The sequence below is a fragment of the Podarcis muralis genome, chromosome 7 (genome assembly GCF_964188315.1).
Source record: "Podarcis muralis chromosome 7, rPodMur119.hap1.1, whole genome shotgun sequence".
NCBI lineage: Eukaryota > Metazoa > Chordata > Lepidosauria > Squamata > Lacertidae > Podarcis > Podarcis muralis.
This window is the reverse complement of record NC_135661.1, coordinates 6,020,326-6,045,222: the sequence shown is the minus strand read 5'-3', so window position 1 is coordinate 6,045,222 and position 24,897 is coordinate 6,020,326. Positions and strand designations below refer to the sequence as shown.

The following is a 24,897-nucleotide window of genomic DNA, read 5'->3' as shown; positions in this document are numbered from 1 at the left end:
TGGCAGAGGCTGTTCTCAAAAGTTCTCCTCCCTCTCTCATAACACTAGAATTCATGGACAGCCAACAAAGTTGCATGTTGGGACAGAGAAAAGAAAGGATGACTTCATGAAGCAGACAGCTGACCTGCCGATGGGTCACCAACTTGGATGGCTTTAAGAGAGTAATGGACAAATTCATGGAGGAGAGGCCTTTTGATGGCTGCTAAGCATGATGGCTCTGCTCTGCCTCCACGATTAGAAGGGGAGAGCGCTGTGGTTTCCCACAGGTATCTGGTTGGTCGCAGTGAGAACAGGATGCGGGGCTAGATGGGCCATTGGCCTGATTCAGCTGTCTCTTCTAATGTTCCTAAACACAAAGGAGACAGTGGAGATTTCTGGCAGAAACCAGTTTTTGAAACCCCCGAACATGGAGATTTTTTAGGGGCACACAACAAGCGCTGTTGAGAGTGAATGGGAGCTCCACAACAGCACAATGTGCCAATTTCACTCCGAGGTTCCACCCTTGGCTTTCAAAATCTCAGTGAGGACTCAGTAACACTAGATGGTGTTTTATTTTTCACAAATCTTGTTCTCCGATTCAGACTGCAGTTCCAAATCCGTGAAGTATTCTCGATGGTTCATGTTGTTGCCTTTCTAGTCTGGTGGGATGTTCTGATCTGTGCTTGTTGATCTGCCGAGCTTTGCTAGCAAAAGAGATAATGAGGAGCTGAATAGACACCAGAGAAGCCGCACTGCTCACATCTAAGGTGTGTAGGCAGATAGGATTGTAGTCAGGAGCCGTGTAGCTGGTGAGATCCAGCACAGTTCCCTCGGTGACCTTTGCAAATGAGTTGCTGCTCCACCAAGCTTTGATTGAGCCAGCTCAGCTCCTGGGCAGTATAACAGATGATAACTTGACTCGACAGCTTACTTGGGAGGTCTGTTTGTGAGTCCTTAGAGGTGAGCTATGTTGGTGCTCTGGTTTGATACAATTCTTCAGTGTCTTGGCAGTGTCTGGAACATAGGAAGCTGCCTTATACTGGAACGTTAGTCCATCTAGTTCAGTACTGTCTGCTTTGACTGGCAGCAGCTCTCCAGGGTCTCAGGCAGGGGTCTCTTCCAGTTCTACTTGGAGATGCTGCCTGGATGTGCCAAGCATGTGCACTGAGCTATGGCCCTCACCCCACCCCCTGCTTTTATCTAGGTAGCTCAGCTCCTGTGCAGTTTGCCTGAACTTGACAACTCAGCTTTGGAAACCGCAAAATAAAACTGAGTCAGAACAGATGCAAAACTTTTGGAAGATCAGCTTCAAGATCAGACGGGTCTCAGGCTCTAGTTGGAATAGTTGGCAGAACTGAATTAGTACTTTAAATTGGGAAAATTTAGGGGCACGGTTTATTGGAAAATAGAATCATAGAATTGTAGAGTTGGAAGGGACATTAAGGATGATCTAGTCCAATGCTGTGCAATGATGGAACCACAGCTAAATAATCCCTGAAGAGGGCCATCCAAATATTCTAGTACAAGACCTGTTGAAACAACTGGGAGCCGGACAAAATAACGTGGGTGGTGGTCTCAAATGGACAAACCATATATAAACCTGGCTGTGCTTACCTAGGCATTTTAATGTTCCAGGAGAATTTGTTTTCCTCTGTGGCCTTCCAGGATTGGGTTCAACCCCACAACTGTTAGTTAATCCACCCCAAGCCTAGGGTGGGGCAGTGTCTTTTTCTGGATTACTACAGCAAAATCTCTGGACTTGTGTCAGCTGTTTTCCCCAGTTCTTTTTCTTCCCTTTATTTGCATCTGGGCATATCAAAGGGATGGGGCTGCTTCCAAAGATGTCTTTTGATGCCTGCAAAAAAAAAAAAAAGTAATTAAGATCTCAGCCTTATTGGGGCAGGTGAGGTTGCAACATGCCTCTGACAAAAACATGCTGAAGGAGGCCTAATAGGGTGCTCCTGTTTAATAGGATGAACCACAGGCACATGTGGGGAAATTGCACCAACTTGTTCAGTGGGCATTTGTGCTTGTGTTTTGGTTAACCAGACAGCACAGTTGGGCAGCTAGAAATTGCCCTCCCCACCCATTGCCCACTGCCTTTTCCAAACTTGCTTTGCAACAAAACAGAGACAGAAGCACAGGGGCTTCAGAGGGGAGCCACAGAAGGGAGCACAGCTACAGCCCCTGCTTTGCATGCAGATGTTCCCAAGTTCAATCCTCAGTGGCATCACCCTGCCTATAATCCCGGAAATCCGCAGGTGGTCCGTGTGGACAGTGCTGAGCTAGATTGACCCTATGGCCTAGCTCCGTATAAGGCAGCTTCCCATGCTTTTCGTTAAATCATCCATTTACTGAGAATCATGAGGACTAGGATCTTGCTTTATTTTTAGGGCATGGACCATAGCTCAGTAGTAGAGCACCTGTCTTGCACACAGAAAGTCCTAGGTTTGGTCCCAAGCATCGTCTCCACGTAGGGCTGGGAGACAACCCTGTCTTTAACCTTGGTGTGCTGCTGTGAGTTGGCATACACAATACTGAGCTAGATGGACGCAAGGGAAGGGCTGTAGCTCCCATGCAGAATGCCTGCTCTCTGTCCCAAAAGGGAAAGACTCTTGCCTGAAATCCTGAAGAGCTGTTGCCGTCTCACCCTCACGATTCTCTCCCCTCCAACCATCAATCTTCATTGGACTCTTCTGGGAAGAGGGGTGCCACTTGGCTCCCCGCTGCCTCAAAAAGTTTATTTTGTATGTCTGCATACCTTGAGGTTTCTCCAAGCATGAACATACCTCTCTCCGATGTGCAAGCCTGACTGCTCTGGCTAAAGGAGGCCAAGGACCTGGAGAATTAGGATTGCTATTTCTATATGGGGCACCTGCATTCTTGCAGCTTAACATATATTGTTTTAATCCTTACAGTGAGCCTTTAACATAGGGAAATATTACCACTCCATTGCTGAGACACTGACAGCATGGTTTCCCTGATGTCCACTTGATAAGGGGTGGTTTGAACTGGGTATTGGCTGGTTTGCGGCTCAGCTTCTCGGCTGCTAGGCTACAACAGCTCACACCAAATTCAGGTTTCCACACCTGCCCCAAACTTAAGAACAGCCTGCAGCATCAGGTCAATGGCCCATCTAGTCCAGCATCCTCTTCTTACAGGGGCCAACCAGATGCCCCAAAGGAAAACCAGCAAGCAAGATTCAAGCACAAGAGTCCTCTCTCCTCCTGTGGCTTCCAGCAACTGGTATTCAGAAGCATTCTTGCCTCTGACCATGGAGGCAAAGCATAGCCATCATAGCTTGTGTCAGGAGTAAATCACACAGAGTAAGTGAAGGTTACTCTTTATTAGAAGAAACAGAATCAGCTCAGGAGCGCCAGGTCTAATGGACACAGCAACTCTTCTCTGTAGGTCTTGACCCTATGATGCAGTTGTGAAGGCTTCCCACAGCTGCCTAAATCACCTCCTCTCCTGGGTCATTCCCAAGCAATCTGAGACTCCACCAATGCTCCTGCCTCTCCTCCTCCCTCTTCATACCTCTCCTGGTTCTGGGAGACCAGCGGGGAGGGGAGCTTGTTGCAGCAGGGCAGGAGGGAATGCCCTGCCTTCTTCACCAGTTGGGCTCATCTCTGCCCCTTGGCCTCCCTCCTCTCCTGCTTCCGCCTCTTCTTCTGCTTCCAGACTTCTCTGTGCCACGGACTCTACCTGCTCACTAAACTCTGTTGCCTCTTCAGTTTCTGACACCTCCTCCTCCCAGGCTTCTCCCTCTGTCTACTCAACAGGATGGGGTGTGGTGTGACAGTACTTCAGATTTCTTCAGATAGGTTTGAGCTGTAGGGCTGTCAGGCCCAATGAGGACAGCCTTCCCTTCTCCAGATGTTTTAGATCCACAACTCCCATCAGCCCCCAGCCAGCACAACTGAATTTTTGGTCCAAAACATCTGGAGGTCACAGTCTTCTGAGGAAGACTGCAGTGGTGCAATGAAGAAGATTCCTATCTTAATCATGACTCTTCCTGTGGAATGGGAATGGGAAGAAATGGGGTGCTGGGTGTGGGATGGCATTTCTTACTCCACCCTTGGCCATCGCCCTAAAAAGCACACTTGAGATCTTAGGAAATGCTGTTATGAAGGAGACACCCCAGAATTTAGCTGACTCAACTTTTGCTGATGCAGCACCTTTTTAAAAAAACACGTTTGCTTTGGGTTATTCTGGATCACAGTGTCTCCCTCTGGCCTGACATAGAGCAATGTTTTCAGATGATGATGAGCGGGCGAGGTTTGCCTTAGACATCAAGCTGTCCATCAACCTGTCCAGTAAAGTTAGTGAGGAAATGGCTGCTGTCCTTGTCTCAGTCTGTACCTGTTCTGACATATCTGTATAGCTGTGGTGTAAGGGATAACACCTTCTGCCACCACCCATCTAGTTGTTGGTTTATGAATTTCAGAGGAAGCATCCAAGCATGTCTTGCCCATTCCTAATTAGAGCACAGTCTTCTAAGGATCTAGAAGAGTTGTCTAGTTCTTTTAACATTTATTTGTATGGTACTGCTGTTGTTGTGTCCCAGCTTAGATCAGGTTGAAACTTGGTAGTGGGTCGTGACCCACCACTTAGGCACCAGGAACCTTGAAGATCCCTATACACTGCCTGGCTAAAACTCTGGAGGTCTGGAGTCTGGTAAGTGCTTGGATGGGCGCCTGTCTGTGAACCACACATACATCATCTTGGGTTCCAAGAACAGGATAGGAAACAAATGTAATAAAGACCTAGTTGAAATGTAAGAGAACCAAGGTGACCCAGAAGCTTTCTGGACAGCCTTGGGTCAAGTTGCTAGCTCTGGCTGGCAGATCGGGTATCACTTGCACAGTCAGCCCCTTCGTCCATCCAACTCTGCCATACAACCACAGCCACCAACCTAAAATGAACACTGGAAACTGCTTGATATTAGATGCATTGGCCCACCTAGCTCAGTATTGTCTGTGTTGAGTGGCAGTGGTGATTCAGGCAGGAGATCTCTCCCAGGTACCTGGAGGTGCTGCCAGGGATTGAACCTGGGACCTTCTGAATGCAAGGCAGATGCTCTACCACTGAGCTATGGCTCTCCCCTTAAAGACATAGGCATATAGGGAGGTGCCTTTGACCATATCATACCTTGCTTCATCTAGCTCAGTATTGTCTACACTAGGGGTAAAATACTGGTGCCCTCTAGGAGCTGTTGGACTCATCTCTGCTGTTGGACTCCAATTCCCATCATTTAGGCACCAGTCTAATAAATGAATGAGGCAAAAAACATTCATCTTCCCCTTTTGGCTAATGAAACAATCTATGGCCTTTTAAACTGGCGGGGGTTGGGTATTGTTTCCGTTTCCTTTGTGGGGGGGGGAGCTGTCTTTATTAAAGCTTGAAAAAAACAAAGAAAAAGCAATATAGAAATGTTAACATCAAATACCAAGCATTTTAAACATTAAAACCAAAAGAAAGAAAATAAGGAAAAAGAAAATACTTCTTTTTCACCATCAACTTTATAGACTTATGCAAACTGCTTGCTCCATAATAGCATTCAACTCTTCTACTTTCCATAAGCCAACCCTTTTCAGTCTTCAAACCCAGATATCACAAGCTCATTTTCCTTTCCATAAGGGGTTTCCAATCAATAATAAATGTCAACAATGATTTTTCTCTAACTAAACATGTCAGCTGTGCCATCTCAGCCAAATTCATTAATTTCAATATCCAACCTTCCATAGTAGGTAATAACCGTTTTGAACAATTAAAGCACACTATAGAAATAAAACACATCTTTGGCCCTCCAGATGTTACTGGACTACAACTCCCATCATCCCTGACCAGCTGGAGCTCATGTGGAATCTTAACTGCATCCACAGGGGCATCCTGCTCTACTGCCTATGCATGGGCATAGCCAAGGGGGCAGGGGGGGCAGCTGCCCCCCATCAATAAAAATCCATAGCAAACTAAGGTTCTGCCCCCCCCAACAAAAGGTCTCCCCCCCCCCCCAACAAAAATCCTGGCTACGCCCATATGCTTATGAGAGAAGTAGAAGCCTTTCCAAGACTACGTTTTGCCATCTGTAGTAGCTTTAACTGTTCTTCATGCAAGCGATCTGAGGCCAGTTAATCAGGTGGACTTTTTTAGTTGCTGAAAAGATTTTAAAAACCATTAGCCCATAAACCAGCTCTCAGCATTGCATTCCTGGTTATCTCTCTCAGCATTTGCTTTCTCTAGAGTCTTAAATCTTATCTTTGCAAGTCTGGTCAAATCCTGTACAGCTTGCTCACATATTGTTTGTTGTGTTGGTAGCCAGATTATCCGTGAGTCAAGCTACCAGTGATGTCATTTGCTCTTTTGTTATCTCTGCCTCTGCAAAAGAGCCAGGTACAGTCCCACCAGCAAATTCTCTTGTTCTTGGTCCAGAATTATGGGCGATGCTTCCAGGAAATACCAAAGCCCTATCCCCTATATGGTGAGGCTGGATCACCTGTGTGACTCATCCACCTTTCCTTCTTCCCACCTTGACAGTTTGAAAAAAGGCTCTGAGAAGAACACAAGAGGCGCCGCCTTTTAGAGTTGATGTTATAAAGTCACCGCTTTTGAGGCTGTGGGCTCTGAGTCACCACAACTGATGAAGTCATATTGGTGCTCTTCCTCAGAACATGCAAGCTCTTGTCCATTGCCCATGCTGGACCGCTCCTGTCTGGGCATTGCATTCCTTTCTGCTTTGCCACACATTTTTTTCTCCAAGTAAGGTCACAGGAGCTGCTGGGCCCGGATCGTTAGGAACCCCTGAACCGTTTGCTTTTGACAAATTAGACACAAGAGGTGTAGCCTGGAATTAATGGCTGAAATGAATCCATTATCCTCTTGTTCTGGAACCTGATTTCCCACGCCCTGACTCTGCTTCTCGTGGGAGAGCGTTCCCGTATTATTGATATTCCTATGCAATCTGAACTGATTTCACGACAATTAAAATCCAACACAAATAATTTGAGTGCAACAGAAATGTTGTTGGATGCATGGATGTTCCAGTGTGCAGGCATGACAGACCTCTCCTCCCTCTAATGGGCTCAGTAAATGTCATTTGTGAGGTGGCATTCAGCTGGAACTAGCTTCTCGCACAATGGACCTCACCCGTGACTGTCGTCAGGCTACATCTCTGCAGCTTACGTCAAATTTTACAGTACAGTTAGATGCAATAATTGCCATGATGTGGGAGAACCACACAAATCCCTTGAGCACAGCACTCTCCAGTACCCCAGGAAAACTCACACATAGTATTAGGTCACTGGAAGTGTCCTGCCTCTCAATGCAGAGATTCCACTCTTACCTTTCACTGCTAATTACCAGACCTTGGTACACTTACCAAATGTATTTCTGAAACGTACTTATTGCACTGGCCACCCCAGCAACAATTAACACCCATCAATTATATGTTAAAGATCATACCTCCTACAGTTGGAGTTTGGAAGTCAGTCTCTTGGTATTTTACCAAGTCTTTGTGGGCACAGTGAATGGAATCAGCCTGTTTTGTTTCTTCTAATTGAGAGTTTACTGCCTGAACTTGAGGGTTACTTAGTCCTTGAAAACCAGGAAGGAAAAGATAACAATGGGGGACATCATTATTACTATCTGTGATTGGTGAGAATCAGCAGTTCTCAGCCACGAAAGTATAATGGAATTGCTTTAGGGACATCCTGAGTAATTATGGGGGCAGTCCATGAGGCAGCAACTCCATAGAAGTAAAAGACTGAAAAAGTCCCTTCTAACCTCTATAAGCTCAACAACAGCACATCTGATCTACGACCGGATGGATCCTTTTGCAAGACAAAGCTTTTAGTTTCTCCAAAGTCACTCGGACTTCAGTGGAAGGAATTGTTTCCGAGAGTTATTAATTGAAATTCAATCACTTCGTCAGGGGATGAAATGAGACCATAATGCAATTAGGCAGTGGCTTAAAATGCTAACCAGATGAAAGGTCTCTATTGTCTCCTCCTACTCTGTGTCATCCTTTTGAATTGAACCTACCAACTGAGAGCTTGGCTGAGGCAATCTTGATCCATTTGGATTCTGTACTTTTTCACATAAAAAGGACTCATAGATGGGAGATGGAGACAAAAAAGCCAGGCCTCAGCCTTCAAACCTGTTTGCAGTTCCAGGATTTTGGCAGCCTATGCATTTGCTACTCTTGTCATTGTCTGTGATTAACTTTCCTCATGCTGAGATGTAGCAGGCAGCCTCCTTTGAGGGCAGATGACTCTAGCCTGTCTGGGTGTTTGATGGATAAAACATTTGCATCCAACACAGATATGTGGTCAAAACTACCTCCTTCCACAGTGGCTGACTGGATTGAGACATCATGCAGAGATGCAACTGGTGGCCTGTTCTCTGGGCGGGTGATTTGGGTTTCCCAATAACTTTTAATTCTTTAACTCTTTCCAGAAGTTCTCTAAAGGCAACTCTAGGATAGAAGGTCACATGTTAAATCCTCGCATTTAACTGCCAGCAGTTCAGTGCACAAGAAGGATACTGCCCCCACCCTGGCACCCAGCCTACTGTCAAATCACAAAACATAGCATTGCTGGAGCAAACAGGGCACCCTCATTTCTCCATACAGGAAGAACGTACGCCTCTATGTAATACCTCTTTCTCTCATCTGGATTAACACACCCACCCAGTGCAATTATTTCAGCAAGCAGACAGAACAACAATGATGGAAGCTTCCTTGCCTGAGGTATGCCGAGAACGCACAAGGCACACACTGCCTCTCCACCTGAAAGAAAGTGCTACGCCTTAAAGTAGCCAAACCCCAAATGCCTCCCAGACAATTCATGCTCTGCTTCTTCAAACCAGATGACCAAAATAAGGCCCCAAGTTCAAATGGAAGATCACAGACTTCGTTAGTGTGAGATGGCGAACCCTTAAAGGAATGTGGAAATGGGGCCTAGCATGAAAGTCACCTGTGCTTCAATTTCTCTTGGCTTCCTGGCCAATAGCTCCTGCCACTTCCCCAAGCTCTTTTGCCTTTCCATAGCACAGAAAACTTCCCGAAACAAGATCCTGCTTCGTTTTTCTTTTCTTTCGCTCAAACTGATCTTCCACTTTTCCTACTTCTGTACGCTGCTTGTCACTGGTTGCATCTTCACCAAATGGGCATTTCTGAGCATCCCATGGCATCAGAGACACTCAACCAATGGCTGCAGATGGCGCAGGGGCTGTTACAGTGCCTAGATGAGAAGCAAAAGGTTGACTGACAAGTTCATGCTGCTGGGATGGCCTCTTCCCTAAGAATTAAGGATTGCAGTGGTGTTTTCCACTGTATTGTATTGGCATTTATTAACTCCATAGAAATTGAGGCAAATGAGGCTATTATGACAGGAGCTGCAACCAAATAACGTTGGTGAGGAAACATACTTGTGTGTTTGCTGCAGGAAAAATGAACCGTGTGGATTTTAATTAGAATTAAAGCCTGTTAATGGTCAGATAAACTCTGCCAGTGCCTCTGCAGTGAACCATACAAGCTTTGATGTGCTTCTAAGCAGAAGCAAAACAAGTGCCTTCTTCAGAGCCCCCCTTCTTAATGTCCCGTGTGAACTTCACAATGCCCAAGTTGTCCAGCTCCCTAGTACGTCAGCAGTGGCGGCTGCGGGAGGCTTTGGTGAAGCCAGCAAAGAAAGGCAGCCTCTCCATTTGAACACAATGCTCCTTCTGTGCAGCTGGAGGGAGAGAGAGGGGGGCAACGAATGTGGTGACGAACAGCCTGGAGGCTGGGTGGTGAATCTCCACTCTGATGAAAGCAGACTTTTTTTAACTGTAGTCCAGGCCTTCAAGCGCAGCCTGCCCACAGTCACCTGGTCGTGTTTGGTGACTTGCAGGGGCTTGGGATAAAATGGAAAACAGCACCCTTGATTTGCTGCCTGCCTGGGTATGCAAAAACAGGGGCTTCTCACAACATCTAGCATGCCCCAATGCGTACCTGGTGGCTGCATTTGACTCAGCTAACCCATATCAGTGTTAACATCTAAAGCACAGGAGCTGCCCCAAAGAGGCATCATTTCTTTGAATATCAGTTGCTGGGAATCACGGGTGGGCAGAGTGCTGTTGTGCTCATACCCTGCTTGCAGGCTTCCCAAAGGTATCTACAGTGGTACCTCTGGTTGCAAACGGGATCCGTTCCGGAGCCCCATTCGCAAGCTGAGCAGAACGCAACCCGCGTCTGCGCGGGTCGTGATTCGCCGCTTCTGCGCATGACGTCATTTTGACCGCCTGCGCATGCGTGAGCGGCAAAACCCAGAATTAACCCGTTCCATTACTTCCGGGTCGCCGCAGTACGTGTCCTGAAAGAATGAAACCTGAACCTAATGTAACAAGAGGTATGACTGTAGTTGGCCAATGTGAGATCAGGATGCTGGACTAGATGGGTCACTGGCCTGATCCAGCAGGCTCTTAGTTCTTTTCCAGTTCAAAAATTCTGATTCCAGGGTACAGCTTGTGACCCAAGAGAGCTCCGCCTCTCCTCCCCAGTGCCCCCTCCAACACTGCAAAGCATTCTAAGACTGCAAGCCACTTTCGCAGCATGACCTCTCTTAGCAGTCTGCTGCATTAAAAGAGAGAACTTTACCAAGCTTCAAGGTCACGCTAGCTCCTGATATAGGGTGCTGGTGTAGATCAGTGTGGGGAATGCTGATGGACTACAACACCCACCAGCCGCAACATGACCAATGGCTAGGGATGATGGAAGTTGCACTTCAGTACCACGTCGAAGACCCCAGGCTCCCCATACTGAGTGTAGCTGAACAGTAAGCCTGCAACTTATGCACATTTAACTAGCGTGTATTCAGCTTTATGCGCAGGGTAAATATATATATATATATATGTGTGTGTGTGTGTGTGTGTGTGTGTAAAAGGGGGAGGAAAGAGGGCAAGGTTCCAGGAAAAATGACCTTGGCAATCCAGCTGGCCATTGAACCCAATGGGTTTTAACTATATGTGATTTTGGCTTACCTTGAACTGGAGGGAAGAATGAGTCAAGGGGCCATGCGCAGTTAAAACAAAAAATGTCCCCGAGCATACTCAGAGTTCAGGCACCTCAGCACCACTGAGCAGCCACGATGTGAATCCCGGACCAACCTGACCCCCTTTTAACTCAACGTAGAAACCCACCGCACGGAGCACGTGTTCAACACACGCAGATCCGTGGGCGTGGTTAGAGCGGGCGACGCCGGCGACGACGTGGGCGTGGCCCACGTGGAGCAACGCCTGAGCTCAAGCCGCGCAAGGAGGGGGCGTGGCCAGCAGGAGCACGCCGGAGGACCGCAACGCGGAGGGAAGGGAGTGGGCGGAGTCTGAGGCACGGCTCAATGCTGAGAGGGAGGGATGCTGCATAAAAGAATGAGAGGCGTGGCCAAGGCAGGCGTATAGAAAAGAGAAGCGGAGAGGAGGGCGTGGCTAAGAGACAGAAGGGGCGGGCTCAAGCTATAGGAAAGGGCCTAGAGGAGAAAAGGAGGCGTTGCGGAGTGGGCGGTCCTTCTCCGCGCAGTCCCCGCCCCACCAGCCAACCCCGAGCCGCTCAGTGGCCGCCTTTTGGGTTAGTTAGCCGGCGAGCACTGCAGAGGCGGCAGCAGCATCGGCGGCGCCGGCGCATCTTCCTCTTCGTCTTTCCCCCTCCCCCCTCCCGGCCATCGAGTCCATCTTCACCTCGGCGCGAGGAGGAAGCTGCGAGGATGGCCGTTTCGAACCTTCGGGCGTTTGAATTCCACGGCGGCGGCGGCGGCGGCCGTTACCGCTCCAACGGCCGGATCCCAACGGCCGAATAATTCAAACGATAAGAATGAAATAACTTCTATTTTTTTTCATTTGCCTATTAAAAATATCAGGGTCTGGTAAGAAGAATAGATATAGATATTTAAAAGGAACATTTTTTTACCTCAGTGAAGGATAAAGGGAGGGCGACGCCGCTTACAATGATGCTCAACTCGATGCTGTTCGGCGAGATGGCGGCGCGGGCTTTCCCGGCGTCGGCGGGGCCGGCCTCCTCGCCGGGGGTCGGAGGCGAGATGGACGACGGCGTCGGCGGGGCCCCGCCGGTGACGGCGGCGCTGCGGAACGACCTGGGCTCCAACATCCACCTCCTGAAGGGGCTCAACGTGCGCTTCCGCTGCTTCCTGGCCAAGGTCCACGAGCTGGAGCGGCGGAACCGGCTGCTGGAGAAGCAGCTGCAGGCGCAGCAGCTGAGCGAGCGCGAGCGGCGCCTCCACTACAAGCGCTTCCCGAGGCACCAAGCCGTGCAGACGGACCCCGTGCCGCCCTCCATGCCCCCGTACGTGCCGTCCGCGGCGGCCGGGCCTCCTCCTCCTCCTCACCCGCCTCCTCCGTCGTCGGCTTCATTCTCCTCGTTGCCGCCGGCATCGGCTCCCGCCTCGCAGCTGCCTCACTCGCACTCGCACCCGCCGTCGCACCCCTCCTCCTCCTCCTCCTCCTCGCAGCAGCAGCAGCAGCACTACAGCCGCCTGCCCGGCACCATCTGGAGCTACACGCAGGTGAGGCGGACGGGCGGAGGCGGCCTGGAGACCCTGCAAGGGCCCGGCGTCTCCTGGGTGCACCCGGACGGCGTCGGCGTCCAGATCGACACCATCACGCCCGAGATCCGCGCCCTCTACAACGTCCTGGCCAAAGTCAAGCGGGAGAGGGACGACTACAAGAGGAGGTGGGTGGAAGGCCGCCACGGGAATGGGCTGGGGGGGGGGGAGTGACACGTGGATATTGGGGGGGGCGGGGCCGGAGAGGACCCCGACTCGCGAATTGGCAATGCTTGTGTGTATGGGGTTGACACGTGAATCATGGGGTAGCTGCGGCACGTGAATGGTCTGTTTGCGTGTATGGAAATGACGCGTGGATTATGGGATGAGTGGGACATGTTAATGGTTTGTGGGGGGGGGATAACACGTTAATTGTGTCTGTATGTATGGGAATGATGTGTGTGGGAATGGTCTGTGCTTGTGTGGGAGTGGATTATTCAATCAGTGGGACATGTATGTGGTTGGGGTGTGGGGGATGACCAGTAAGTATTATAATAAATAACAAGATGAAAGATGAAAAAAATATTTTTTAATAATTCCAGTGGCACCTTAAAGATCAACTACCGGTATATAGAAGCTTTCAAGGTATGAGCTTTTGTGTGTAATACACACTTCTTCAGAATTTACACACCAAAGCTCATACCTTGAAAACTTATATTTAGTTGATCCTTAAGGTGCCACTGGAATTATTAAAAAATATTTTTTCATCTTTCATCTTGTTAATTATTATGACTATGACAAATCAACACGGCTATCCACCTGAATCTGTAAGTGTGGTGTGTGAGAGGGGGGATGACACGTGGATTATGGGGGATGGTTGGGATATGAGGATTGTGGGAAGTTGGTTGGAATAGGACTCTTGATTTGGGGTGGGGGAGAGTGTCCTAAGCAGTCTTTCTTATGGGGAGCACTTGTGGCACCTGAGGAAACTGGGCACATATGGGAGAGAGTGTGGTGTTAGTGGAGATATTTGGGCTATATTCCAGCTAAGTCTTAAGAGTAGACCCACCAAGATTAATGGATCTAAGCTTTGGTTATTTAGAAGAATTTAGAAATTGCCTAGAATAATTTAAGAGGCATAACAGTCTTTAAAACCCCCACTACTTTTCATCATTTAATCAGAAACAAAACTAGACACCTAAAACAGAGGCTAGTTTCATTGGAAAGCTCTGGCAAGTCTTCACAAGACATCTGAAGCAGCTGTTGGTTTTTTCTTTATGGATGCTAGTTAATCATGTCCATTAATTTCAATGATTCTGCTATGGGTATGACCAGTGCTGCATACAATATTTTACTGTATTTCTGACAGAGAGATGGGTAATTTGTAGCTAGACCACAGCTATCAGGATCCCTGACTATTAGGCATGCTGGCTGCTGGGAGGTGGAGTCCAGCAACATCTGGAGGGCAGAAGGTTGGCTAATATCCATCCTTTTACATTTCCATTTTATGATTTAGTTATACTTTGTATTAGAAAAAAAATGCATTTCCCTTTTATGTCTATTGGCTCACTCATTTACTTTTTGTATGATTGGAAATGATTGCATGGGTACATTTCCTGTAGATCAGAGATGGAAAATCTATGCCCTTCCAGATGTGGTGGAATTTCAGCTCCCATAGTCATCCCTAAACTCTGGCCATGTTGGCTGGGACTGATGGAAGTTGGAATCCGTTGAGGACCACATGGGTTCCACATCACTCATAAGCTCCACTTATGGTATTTTCTGTAGTATGAAAACTCAACAGAACTTCAAAAACATAAAGCAGCAACATTAACAATCATTTAAAAATATAGGCTACTTAAAGCAGTATCATAAAGTTCCTGTACTCATAGAAAACCTATCCATCTTAAAATAGCTCTCTCTCTTGTTAAAGAGAAGGCCACATAAAATAAATGGGGTTTTAACTCTCAAAGGTTCTTTTTAAAGGGATGTTTGCTTGCAGTTCTAGTAAAATGTCAGCTGGATGGATGGAGTTTAGGAAGAAATAGCTCCTTTGGCCTTCCTAAACAATTGTAGTTCGTCCGGAAGGTTAATTTCATCTGTATTATTAGAAGCACAATTCTGTGCACGTTTACTCAGAGCTAAGTCCTGCTGTGTGTTATGGGCTTATTCTTGGGTAAGTGCATAGGATTGGGACTTTGATATAGTTAACCTTTCCTTTGGTACATTTATAGTGAAAGTAGTAGAGAGGGCCTCTTGCCCCCCTGACCAATGGATCTAGCTCTCAGGAGTCTTTGGAGGGGGTTTGGATAGTAGATTTCTTTCTTTACTTAGCTTCCTACTCTGCCTTTCCTCTGATAGGCCTGAGACTGTTTAGCAAATTAGCATTGATTGGGTTTAGGTGGTGGTGGTGAGAATGATGATGTAAGAATATTAACCTTCCTTTTGCCCCTGCCTCCATCTGTCCCAGACATTTGGAAGCTTTTTTGCAGGGGGAGAAGGGCTCAAGGTGAAATTCAGTGGAGGAGAAATGAAAGAAGAGAGATGGATGGAAGGAAGAGGGATAGAAATATACAGCTGGGGAATGGAATGAAAACTGAAGGGCTGAATAACAATGGGAGTAGAGGGATGTGGAGAAGAGGAAGTGAAGAAAGGGAAACACTGAGTAAGAAGGGGAGGAGAAAATGGATGGAGGATGACAGAGGAAGTGAAGATACTGGAAGGGTAGTAGGAATTGGGGAAGTGAGAAATAAGTCGGATGAAAGATTGTAGTGTAGGAGAGGAGAAGTGGGGGGTGGAGAGTAGGGACATGGGGATGAATGAAAAAAGGGGGGGGAGGGAATAGAGACTGTTAGGAATGCATGGGGGGAGGGAGAGGACTGAAATATGCTGGAAAGGAGTACACAAATAGAGTAGGGAGGCCAGCTTGGAATGGAGCAGAAAGAGAGGGGGTGGTAAAGAAAGAAAAGGACATTGAAATAAAGGTACAGTCACAAAGATTGCCAGAAGTTCACTTAGTCTATTTCTGTCTTAAGACTGAGCCACCAGATGCTTCTGGATAACTTCAACCCATTGTCTATCCCAGTACCTGATATTCAGAAGTATGTTTGCAGAGTAGGAATTGGATATTCAGATTAATAAATAAGGATTTCTGGGGAGAGAGATGAGGAAATCTGCAATTGGGGAAGAGGATAAATAAGGGGGAGGGGAAGATATGCCACTATCGGGCAATTACAAAATTTGGGATGGGGGCAGGAGTAAGAGAGAGCAGGATAAAGTAGTAAATAGTACATCAGTTCTTACTCTCCAGAGCTCAAAGAGTTAGGCAAAGATTCACTGTTTACCATAGATAACAGTGAAGGGGGGAATCCTGGCCCTTCTGGCAGAAAGTCATATTTATAATGCAGTGCTTAAAGACTTATCCTTGTCAGGGCTTTGTGTTTCTTAGCTTATCTTGGTAGAGTTGAGGGGTATGGGGAGAGTTGATAATGGGCTGGAGGGGAGGGGGTTTGATGCGACATAGAATGAGGGCCTCTGAGATGACAGATGGCAGCCGGATTTTGGTATGTAAATCTCTACTCCTTCCCAACCCAGTAGGAAGTGGGGGCAGCACATCAGGTGGGGGAAGGGGATCTAAAGGGGGAGATGATGAACATGGGCGGGAACAGCATTTCCCATTCCACCCACGCACATGCCAATAGAGCAGGAAGTGAGTTCTTGGGGGAACTGGAGAGGGAGGGTGTGAGTTTGAGATAAAAAAGGAAGTGGTTGTTTAAATACAATTTTTACCTTCTTCCTTTAGGACAAGAGAGTGGTGACAGATGGGCCCTGGGGTAGACTTCATGATGATAAGTGAGATGAGGGATGGGATGAGGTGCTGTATTTCACATGAATAAGGCAAAACAGTTGGCTGATTAGTTCAGTGGGCTCCCTAGTTGTGGAAGAAATAGACAGTACAAAGTCTGAGACTGATGGAGGATGAAGAGGAGTGAAGGGGATTGTGAAGTGGCTTCATGGGGAGCATATGGTGGTTCTGTGCAGAGCAGGATGCAGTTGTCAAATTTAAACACTGTGATGCTGCATGCTCTAGTGCAGAGTGGGAATTGAGTTTATGACCCTTGACAGAGGAGTAATTTTCATAAGGTGGGTACTTTGCATGATGTTTCAATTAGGGCACTGGAAAAGGCCTATGTTCGGTACAAGATGGCAGCATGAATGGTTAGGGAATCTCTCTGTGCAGTACTGGTTTTCTGACTGTCACTGTAGGAAAAGGTGGGAGGGTGGAGAGAGAGAGAGAACTGCAGCAGGAGATGAAATGAGTGCTTTAGGTTATGGGATAGAGGGTAAAGGTGATGCCCTGCCTGTTGAGCTAAGTGGCTGCAATGTCACCTCAATAAAAATTGGATAATGCGTACCTGTGTCCTCATGTCAAAGAAAGAAGGGGTTAAAATTATTTGTAAGATGACACACCATAGAATTAGGGTTTGGGTTGTAGAAAAGGAAATATATACAAAAGACTCTCTGCCTAATCTACTCAAGGGAAAAGATGAAATCGAGCAAATCGAGTATTTCTTTGAACTCTGGTAGTCAGGGTTGTGGGTGGGTTCCTGCCGGATTAGGAAGATACCTCTGGCAAGGACATTATAGAGACATCTGTTTTTTTGCTCTGTGTTTACAATTTGGTAGCAAAAGCTGGTTGGGGATTTCTCCTTGATGAGCCTGCTTTTTGGCTCCTGTGAATGAGCTCAGTGGTGCAGTATTTAGACTGAGAACACTGCAGAGGAAGGGATTGCATCCAAACAAAGCTGTTTGAATATAATGCTTGCCTTAAAAAAAAGAAAAAAGCACCTGTACAGTCTCATTTCCTATAAACTCAAAGTAGATTTGAGCATATTGAGTTGCCTCTTTAGTATGCTGACTTTCTTCCCTGTTATATGGTATGTGTGTTGTGTAGGTGTAAATAGGAATGTAGGAAGATGGCTATTTGAATAGGTAACTGCCTTGAGAAAGCTGCAGGATGCAACCTTCCTTAAGCTAGACCTTCTGTTGCCTTTATAAACTGGGCGTAAGCGTTCTCTTTTTAATTGGTAGACACCCACTCTTTTTTAGGGCCGGGCTATTCTGCCTGTCCTTATCGTCATATTTCATGTTGGACTGGAACTTGTGATTTTCCTCATAATACTTTTGAAATATTCTGTAGATATAATGTAATCATGACTTTAAAAATTGAGAAGGAAATGTTATGGTCAGTCTTGGCTCCCACTTCCACACTGTATTGTTTCTAGGTACAGTCAGCAAACAGGCTTCCTCTTGGTCCCTGTTCTGTATATTTCATATGAAGTTTACTCTATAATGTGGAGTAATTGTAGCATACATTACCTTTAAAAGTTGGCTGGAAGTCTTAACTCTATCAAATACTTTTGAGATACATTAATGCTGAGTTTAGAGAAGAATGAATATTTGAAGATGTTGACCTTAGGGTTTGTAAACAGCAATAAAAACATTTTTGTCATTATTAAGGCTTTTATTTATAGATAACAAAATAATTAAAAAGAACATAATAATCTTTTCTGTTTTTCGTTATTTTAAGGGCCTAGTCTCCAGCACTATTTTTTAAAATAAAGCTCATAGTTTTTGCTACTTTTAAAGAAACTGTGTCCTTGCTCTTTATGCTCTGACTCTTTATTTTGAAGTTGCTTACCCAAGTCTTGTTTGGGTATTTAAACCCTTTACTGTTATTATGCGAAGCAGATGGCATTGTAAATGTATGTTATTTATTCATGGTTTTGGTAGCTTACTGTGGATGTTCTAAAAGGTATTGCAACACATAAGTGATCCTGATGGTGCTGTTGTGGGTAAGAGCCCATGGAAATGTCGTAAGGCGGTACAGCATATATTGGCTTTCTTTTTACAGCAGAACAAATAATCTAACATAGGACTGTTTCTGAAGCTGGTCCTACTCTGAGTAAGCCCATTGAAGTGATAGAAATGTCCTACTAAGGTCCATTAGTTTCAGTGGATCTTCTCTGAGTAGAACTTATTGGATACAACCCCAAAAGTGAAAAGTCCTGAATTTCCTCTGTCGTCAATTGGAGGATTCAACTGTAGATACAATTGCTGGTGAAGCCTCCGCTGCCGCCCGCCAGCATTTAAAAAAACCCCGGGACAGCGGAGAAGTCCTCCGCTGTCCCGGGGCGATTTTAAAAGTCTTTGGACCTCTTCTGAAGGCCGGCGGGGGGGCGAAAGTCTTTGCTCCCCCCCGCCTGCCTTCAAAAGCCATCCGGGATAGCGGAGAAACGAAGGCTGGCGGCGGGAGGAGGTCTCTCCGCCTCGCCGCCAGCCTTCGGAGGAGGTCCGAGGACAGTGGCGAAGACGCGCTGCGCTTCCCCGCTGTCCCGGAGATTTCCCTATGGGCTTTCGTCTTGCGGGTTTTCCGTCTTGCGAGGCGTTCGTCTTGCGGGGCACCTCTGTAGCAAATTCACAGAGGTTTGTTACTGATCACTTCTCTTAAAACATTTTAATTACATTTTTATTGTGTTCTTTCTCCATGGCACTTAGGGCAGTGTGTGCGCCCTCTTTTGTTCACAGCAACCCTGTGGGCTAGGCTAGGCTAAGAGGTGATGAGTTTCATGCCTGAGTGGAGGCTGAATATGGGCCAACACTATTTTAGTAGTCGTAGTAGTAGTATCACCCTGCCCGACTGACTGGGTTGCCCTAGGCTACTCCATACTGCCTCTCAGCAGTGGGTAAGAATGATCATCAGTCACTGAATTTTTAAAAATGCGCTAGAGAAATAATTCCTTCTCTTCCCTCCCTTCTTCAGTGTGTATGTGGGTGTCCACAGGATACAATTTTTGTGGAATCACTTTGCATTGCTGGCTGCTTGTGTGCGATTGGGCATAAGGAAACATGGCTGGCATGATATTAGGGGATAGGAGAGCAATAAACTCATTGTAACTCAAGGCCCAGAACAAATACATGGATATTACAATAATTTATTTCCATGGGAAGTCTGACATGCCACTCTAATCTAAGACTTCAGTTGTTTTAAGTGAAAAACCACTGAAATCTCATAGAGAATGGATGAGTTCAGGTTCATAGTTGTTGGTTTTCTAAGCAGAAGTTGACAAATGAGAATGAGTGGCACACTGATACATGAAATTTGTAAATGAGGCTAATGGTGGATTAAGAATCTATGTGACTGCAGTTCTCAACTGAAAAAGGAGAAATAAAGACATTACAGTCTTTGCAAGTGGTTTGAAGGAAAACTGGTATCCCAATCCATACACATGTGCAACTGATCAGAGAACCAGTCCTGTAATCACACTTGGTTGTCAGCTGGTGTATGCATGTTTACTCATAAGTAAGCCAGTTGAAACTTGCTTAGGATTACAGCTCTTGGTCCACATTAGATTTTTTGCTGTGGTATCTACTAACTTGTAGAAGAACCATTAGCTGATCTGTTTTTCATCGGTTTCATATCATAAAGATTGAACTGACTGTATGGTGTTAGGAATACTATGTGCTTTGAACAAAAGGCAAATAAGACATTTCTTGGACCAGGTAGTTAGCTTAAACCTTCATGTTTTTGGGTCAGAGTAATGCTCTGTGGCGCAGAGTGGCGCTGTGGGTAAAAGCCTCAGCGCCTAGGGCTTGCCGATCGAAAGGTCGGCGGTTCGAATCCCTGCGGCGGGGTGCGCTCCCGTTGTTCGGTCCCAGCGCCTGCCAACCTAGCAGTTCGAAAGCACCCCCGGGTGCAAGTAGATAAATAGGGACCGCTTACAAGCGGGAAGGTAAACGGCGTTTCCGTGTGCGGCTCTGGCTCGCCAGAGCAGCGATGTCACGCTGGCCACGTGACCCGGAAGTGTCTCCGGACAGCGCTGGTCCCCGGCCTCTTGAGTGAGATGGGCGCACAACCCTAGAGTCTGGCAAGACTGGCCCGTACGGGCAGGGGTACCTTTACCTTTGATGCTCTGTGAGGTATAATAGTAAAAAAACACACCCCACACTCCCCTCATATTACTATCATCTCACGACTTGTTTTCTTTCTTTTTGATGCTTATGACACTTGCTCTAAAATCTGATATTTATTTTTTGCATTACAAAAGTCAGTCTTCGCTCAGACTTCTTGTTTCTATTGTAGCATTTGGTCTGAAATGTTTAGGGTGTGTCTGTTTAAAGATGCTTAGATTTTTATCTCTGGTGGTGCAGTATATGTTGATAAATATTGCAATAAGATCTTGGTGTGTGGTTTGAATTAATAACTCTGTGTGGCCAGCTAAAGACTGCCTAGTTAGTGAAAATCCCTCATAGAGTCTTCAGTATTCTCATTTCTGAAGAGGTCTTTTCTTTGCAGAAAGCCTATTGATCAGTCTGTCTGGAACTTTAGTTCCAGCACTTGAATGGATTTGTATATTATGGTTCCAAAATTGTCTTTAATTGGTCCAGACATTGAGTGTTTATCAGGCAGTTGGGTCCTCTTGTGACTGTGGAGAGAAAACTAACTTGTTAATATTGGTTGAGCTGGAAATAATTGCTTTTCCTCAGGTTGCACTTTGATTTGGCAGATTAATAAAGTCCAGTTGAGGATAGGGATTATTCCAAATTTTCTGCAGCTGGGGAGGGGAAAGGTTATCATTGCCAAAGGGAAAGCGTGACAAAACTAACAAACTTTTGTTTTCCAAATCTAAGGAACTTAAGCACATTTTTATTAAAAGCAATCTGTGAGGAATGTCTAAATCAACTTTTAAGTTAAAATATCACTGTAACAAGATGCAAATGTTATACTAGCAAAGGCCAATCAAAAACAAATGATTTTTGATATGGGAAGGAATTCCAGTGAAATTATAATTCTCTTCTGACCATGTTCCTTGTGCTACCTTGCTATGGCTTCATTGCATTTCTGATGTTTTTTGGTGTGGGTTTTTCTTAATGAGAAAATGTCTAAACACTATAGTTTCCAAGAGTTCTTTTTTTGTTTGCTTTTTCATTAGGAGTTTGTACTAATGAATAGCTTTGATGCAGAAAGTTGGTATTGCCAACTGATTGGTGTCAGTTTTTAAATGCAGGGCAGAGCCAATTCTAACGTTTTAAGTGCAAGTTTCCTAACAGTAGAGCTATAAATACCACAATCTTGGATGCATTTTGTTTTTTTTCACTGGGACTCTCCGCACACATGTGTGCCAGCCATTTTGCTGGTATACACACGATTCTATCTTTCAAGAAACTTTGAATTATTAAGGTGATATCCAGTGCAAGTAATCAAAGTAGACCCATTGAAATCAGTGGACTTAATTTCAGTGGGAATATTGTTGGCTGTTACCCATAGCACCTGATTTAGAGAGGGGAAGGGGGAGCAAATGCAGTGAATACGGGCCTTTAAAATGAGGTAGCTGGATAGGCAGCTTGATACGTGCTCTTCTCATTTGGTTGTGGTATTTCCATCACAGTCGATGCTAGGTGAGCTGCTGCCTTGTGAGCCATAGGCTAAGGCTTAAATACTGATGCTGAATCAATAGAATTGAGAATAAATGGGCAATAAATCGCATGCCGTAAAACTGCTTCTGATAATTCTTTGGCTGTTTTCACTGAGTCAGTCTAATTTCTCCTTATCTAATATTCTTGTGCTTATCTCTGCTAGGGTTGTAATCAGAAGTCACAAAAGTATTGCTGTTAATTATGTGAAAGTGTGTTGAGGTGATCACCAAGGCCAGCTTTCCTCAGCCTGTTGCTCTCCTGGTGTTTTGAACTACAGCTCACATCAGTTCCAACCAGCATGGCCAGTGGTTAGAGTTGATGGGGGTTGTAGTTCAAAACATCTGGATGGAATTAGTTTGGAGAAGGCTAAGCAAGACTCTCTAAGGGTTATGAAAAAAACTGTGCCACTTAACCATGTAGATAAGATTTGGGGTTGTATCCAGAATTCACCATACTCTGAGTAGATTCATGGGAAATAATGGACATTCCCACTGATTTCAGTGAGTCTTCTCTGACTTTGTTGTTGGCATCCGTCTGTTTTGGGAGACAATGGAGTGGAGTCGGAACTGTTGGAGCAGGCTTCCTCAACCTCGGCCGTCCAGATGTTTTTGGCCTACAACTCCCATGATCCCTAGCTAGCAGGACCAGTGGTCAGGGATGATGGGAATTGTAGTCTCAAAAACATCTGGAGGGCCGAGGTTGAGGAAGACTGTGTTGGAGGGTCGCAGTGCCTGCTGTGGCTGATGCAGGAGAGATATGTTTTGTTGCAGATTAGGGCATCTGGTTGAGCTGCTGCAGAATTTAGCTAAATAGCTTGGTTCCCCCCACCCCCATACAAAATCCTCATACTACATACTAGTTAGTAGTTTAAGCTTTCATGGAGTCTTTACATTCTTGAAGTGTCTGGTGTATCTTGCCATTTGAGTGTTTCACCACTAATCTTCTAGGAAGTTCTACTTTATATTTCCTTTTCTTTTAAGTAGCTCTGCAGCACCAGCCTCTTAAATCCAACTCAAATAGTATCTGAAGACATGAGCAGGGACGACTTGGGTGAAAATAGAAACCTAGACACAAGATATTTCTAGCTCTTCATTATGTGTAATCATAGGCTTAAATGGCTGTAGAAAGCAGTCCAAGTGCTGGACTGTCTGTAGCTAAAGTAAGAATGAGGCTGATGTAAAGCTCAGCAGCTGCTTTTTTAAAAAACTGCAGTTCAGGCTTTGTGGGGACACTGCCAGGATTTTGCCTTTTGACTCCTGTGCAGCTTTTATTTTTCCCCAGGGCTGTTGACTAACCTTAGGGCTGTGCTTTTAAAAGTTGAGAATGTGAAGATTTGTAATTTGGATTGTGTTTAATATATGGCAAAGCTACAGATCTGTGAAAAGGAATGAAGATGGTTATTGCCATTTCTTAAAATCTGAATGCAAGACTTTTTGAAAAATGATCAATATTTTTGTATTTTTCCATAGGATCTAGTGTAGAGTGCTCCATCAAACATTTTTCTAGTGTGGGTAGCTGCCCAGCCAGTAAATAAAATCCAAGAATATTTTAATGCTCTTGAAAGGTTTGACTCATTGGCCACACAACCAGTAGAGCTCAATGTTATGCTTCAGTGCTTAAATAAAACTCTGGCTATAACAGGTTTCAGCTTTCTTTTGTCTTTAGTTGCCTTACTAAAGTCCTACTGAGTGCTGTTTCCACTAGCCTAGTTTCCATTGCTGTTTTTCAACCTCTCTTTCAGTGTTTAATATATGTGTGTGCAGGTAGATCTGCAGCATAGTAATGTACCAACTATTTCTTAGGTTCTGTTAATGGCAGATGGATGCTGGCTTCTAGAGGCTTTTCCCCCCTGTCAGAAGATCTACGAGCTGTACCACCAACCTGGAAGAAATTATATAGGAGTATTTCTTTATTATGATTCATATCTTTATTTCCTTGATCCTCATTGAGCACAAAATTATTTAGATAGCAAAGGCTGCAATCTTATACAGGATTACCTGGAAGTAAGTCCTATTCAACACAGTAGGATTTGCTTCTGAGTAAGCAGATGTGTGATTGCACTGTAAATATTAATTGAGGTGTGGGGGTGTAAATATATATCGTTTCTTCTGTCTAAAAGTGATGGTGATCCAGAAGAGGAATATGTGCATGCTCTGGAGAGAATAGCACATACAACCGGTTTTGCTGTGCAGGTTCCAAGGACCGAGTGACCAGCCACTCAAACCTTATAGCAGCTTGTCTCCGGTATTGGAACTGCTGAAATGAAATAAAGATGTGAAGTCCCAATTCCACATGTTTTGATGGGTGAGTGGGTAGATTTTTCAGTCTCTTGCAGCCTTGTGACACCTTAAGCACATTTCTTTGGATCCTGACCACAAAATGCTCAGCAAAATCCAGTAACTGGCAAGCTTTATCCTCCATAGTCCCTCACTTGACTGTTTTTCTTCATTTTAAAGTATGTGAGAAGACTTCCATTTTAATCTCAGAGGAGGAGAATAATTCTATGCCATGGATGTAGAGTTGTTTCATCTACAGCCTATTACATCAGCCCCGTCCCTAAATCTCCTTTGCAAACAAGAACGTTAGAGCAGCAGAGAGAATGGTATTCTGTCTCCATTAATGATGTGCTTTGCTTGTTAATAACACAGATCTGCACTCTGGTTGCGTTATTGTGTGAAACTGAATCATAGATGGTGCATTTTAAGTATGGGCATGTCTGGCAAAGGGTAATCTGCACTCATGTGGCAAATATTCATTCACTGGCTGCTGTAATCCTGCCAGGATTCACATAGTCTGCTTTATCCAGCCATAATTACTTGGAATACAATATTAACCCACACTAGTGATAGAAATGTAATCTTATCTTGAATGTTTCTTAGTATTTTTTCCTTTGAAAAGTCGCTCAGAATCA

General features: G+C 45.5%; 1 protein-coding gene, 1 long non-coding RNA gene and 1 other non-coding gene across 5 annotated transcripts in view; 1 reads left to right on the top strand and 2 right to left on the bottom strand.

Annotated features, from left to right (window-relative positions):
• Positions 1-532: 532 nt before the first annotated feature.
• Positions 533-12,055, bottom strand: LOC114602862 (uncharacterized). The gene is made up of 2 exons (XR_003708005.2): positions 11,918-12,055; positions 533-1,834 (listed from the first exon to the last, which is right to left on the bottom strand). It is a non-coding gene; the product is annotated as an uncharacterized LOC114602862 (long non-coding RNA).
• TRNAA-UGC (transfer RNA alanine (anticodon UGC)) lies at positions 5,010-5,078 on the bottom strand. The gene has a single exon. It is a non-coding gene; the product is annotated as a tRNA-Ala (tRNA).
• The window catches only part of IFFO2 (intermediate filament family orphan 2), a 41,178-nt gene continuing 28,235 nt past the window's right edge, over positions 11,955-24,897 (top strand). For all 3 annotated transcript variants that reach the window (XM_077931090.1, XM_028741576.2, XM_028741575.2), the window contains exon 1: positions 11,955-12,697. In XM_077931090.1, coding sequence (XP_077787216.1) covers positions 11,955-12,697 — 743 coding nt within the window. The remainder of the gene's footprint in view (positions 12,698-24,897) is intronic.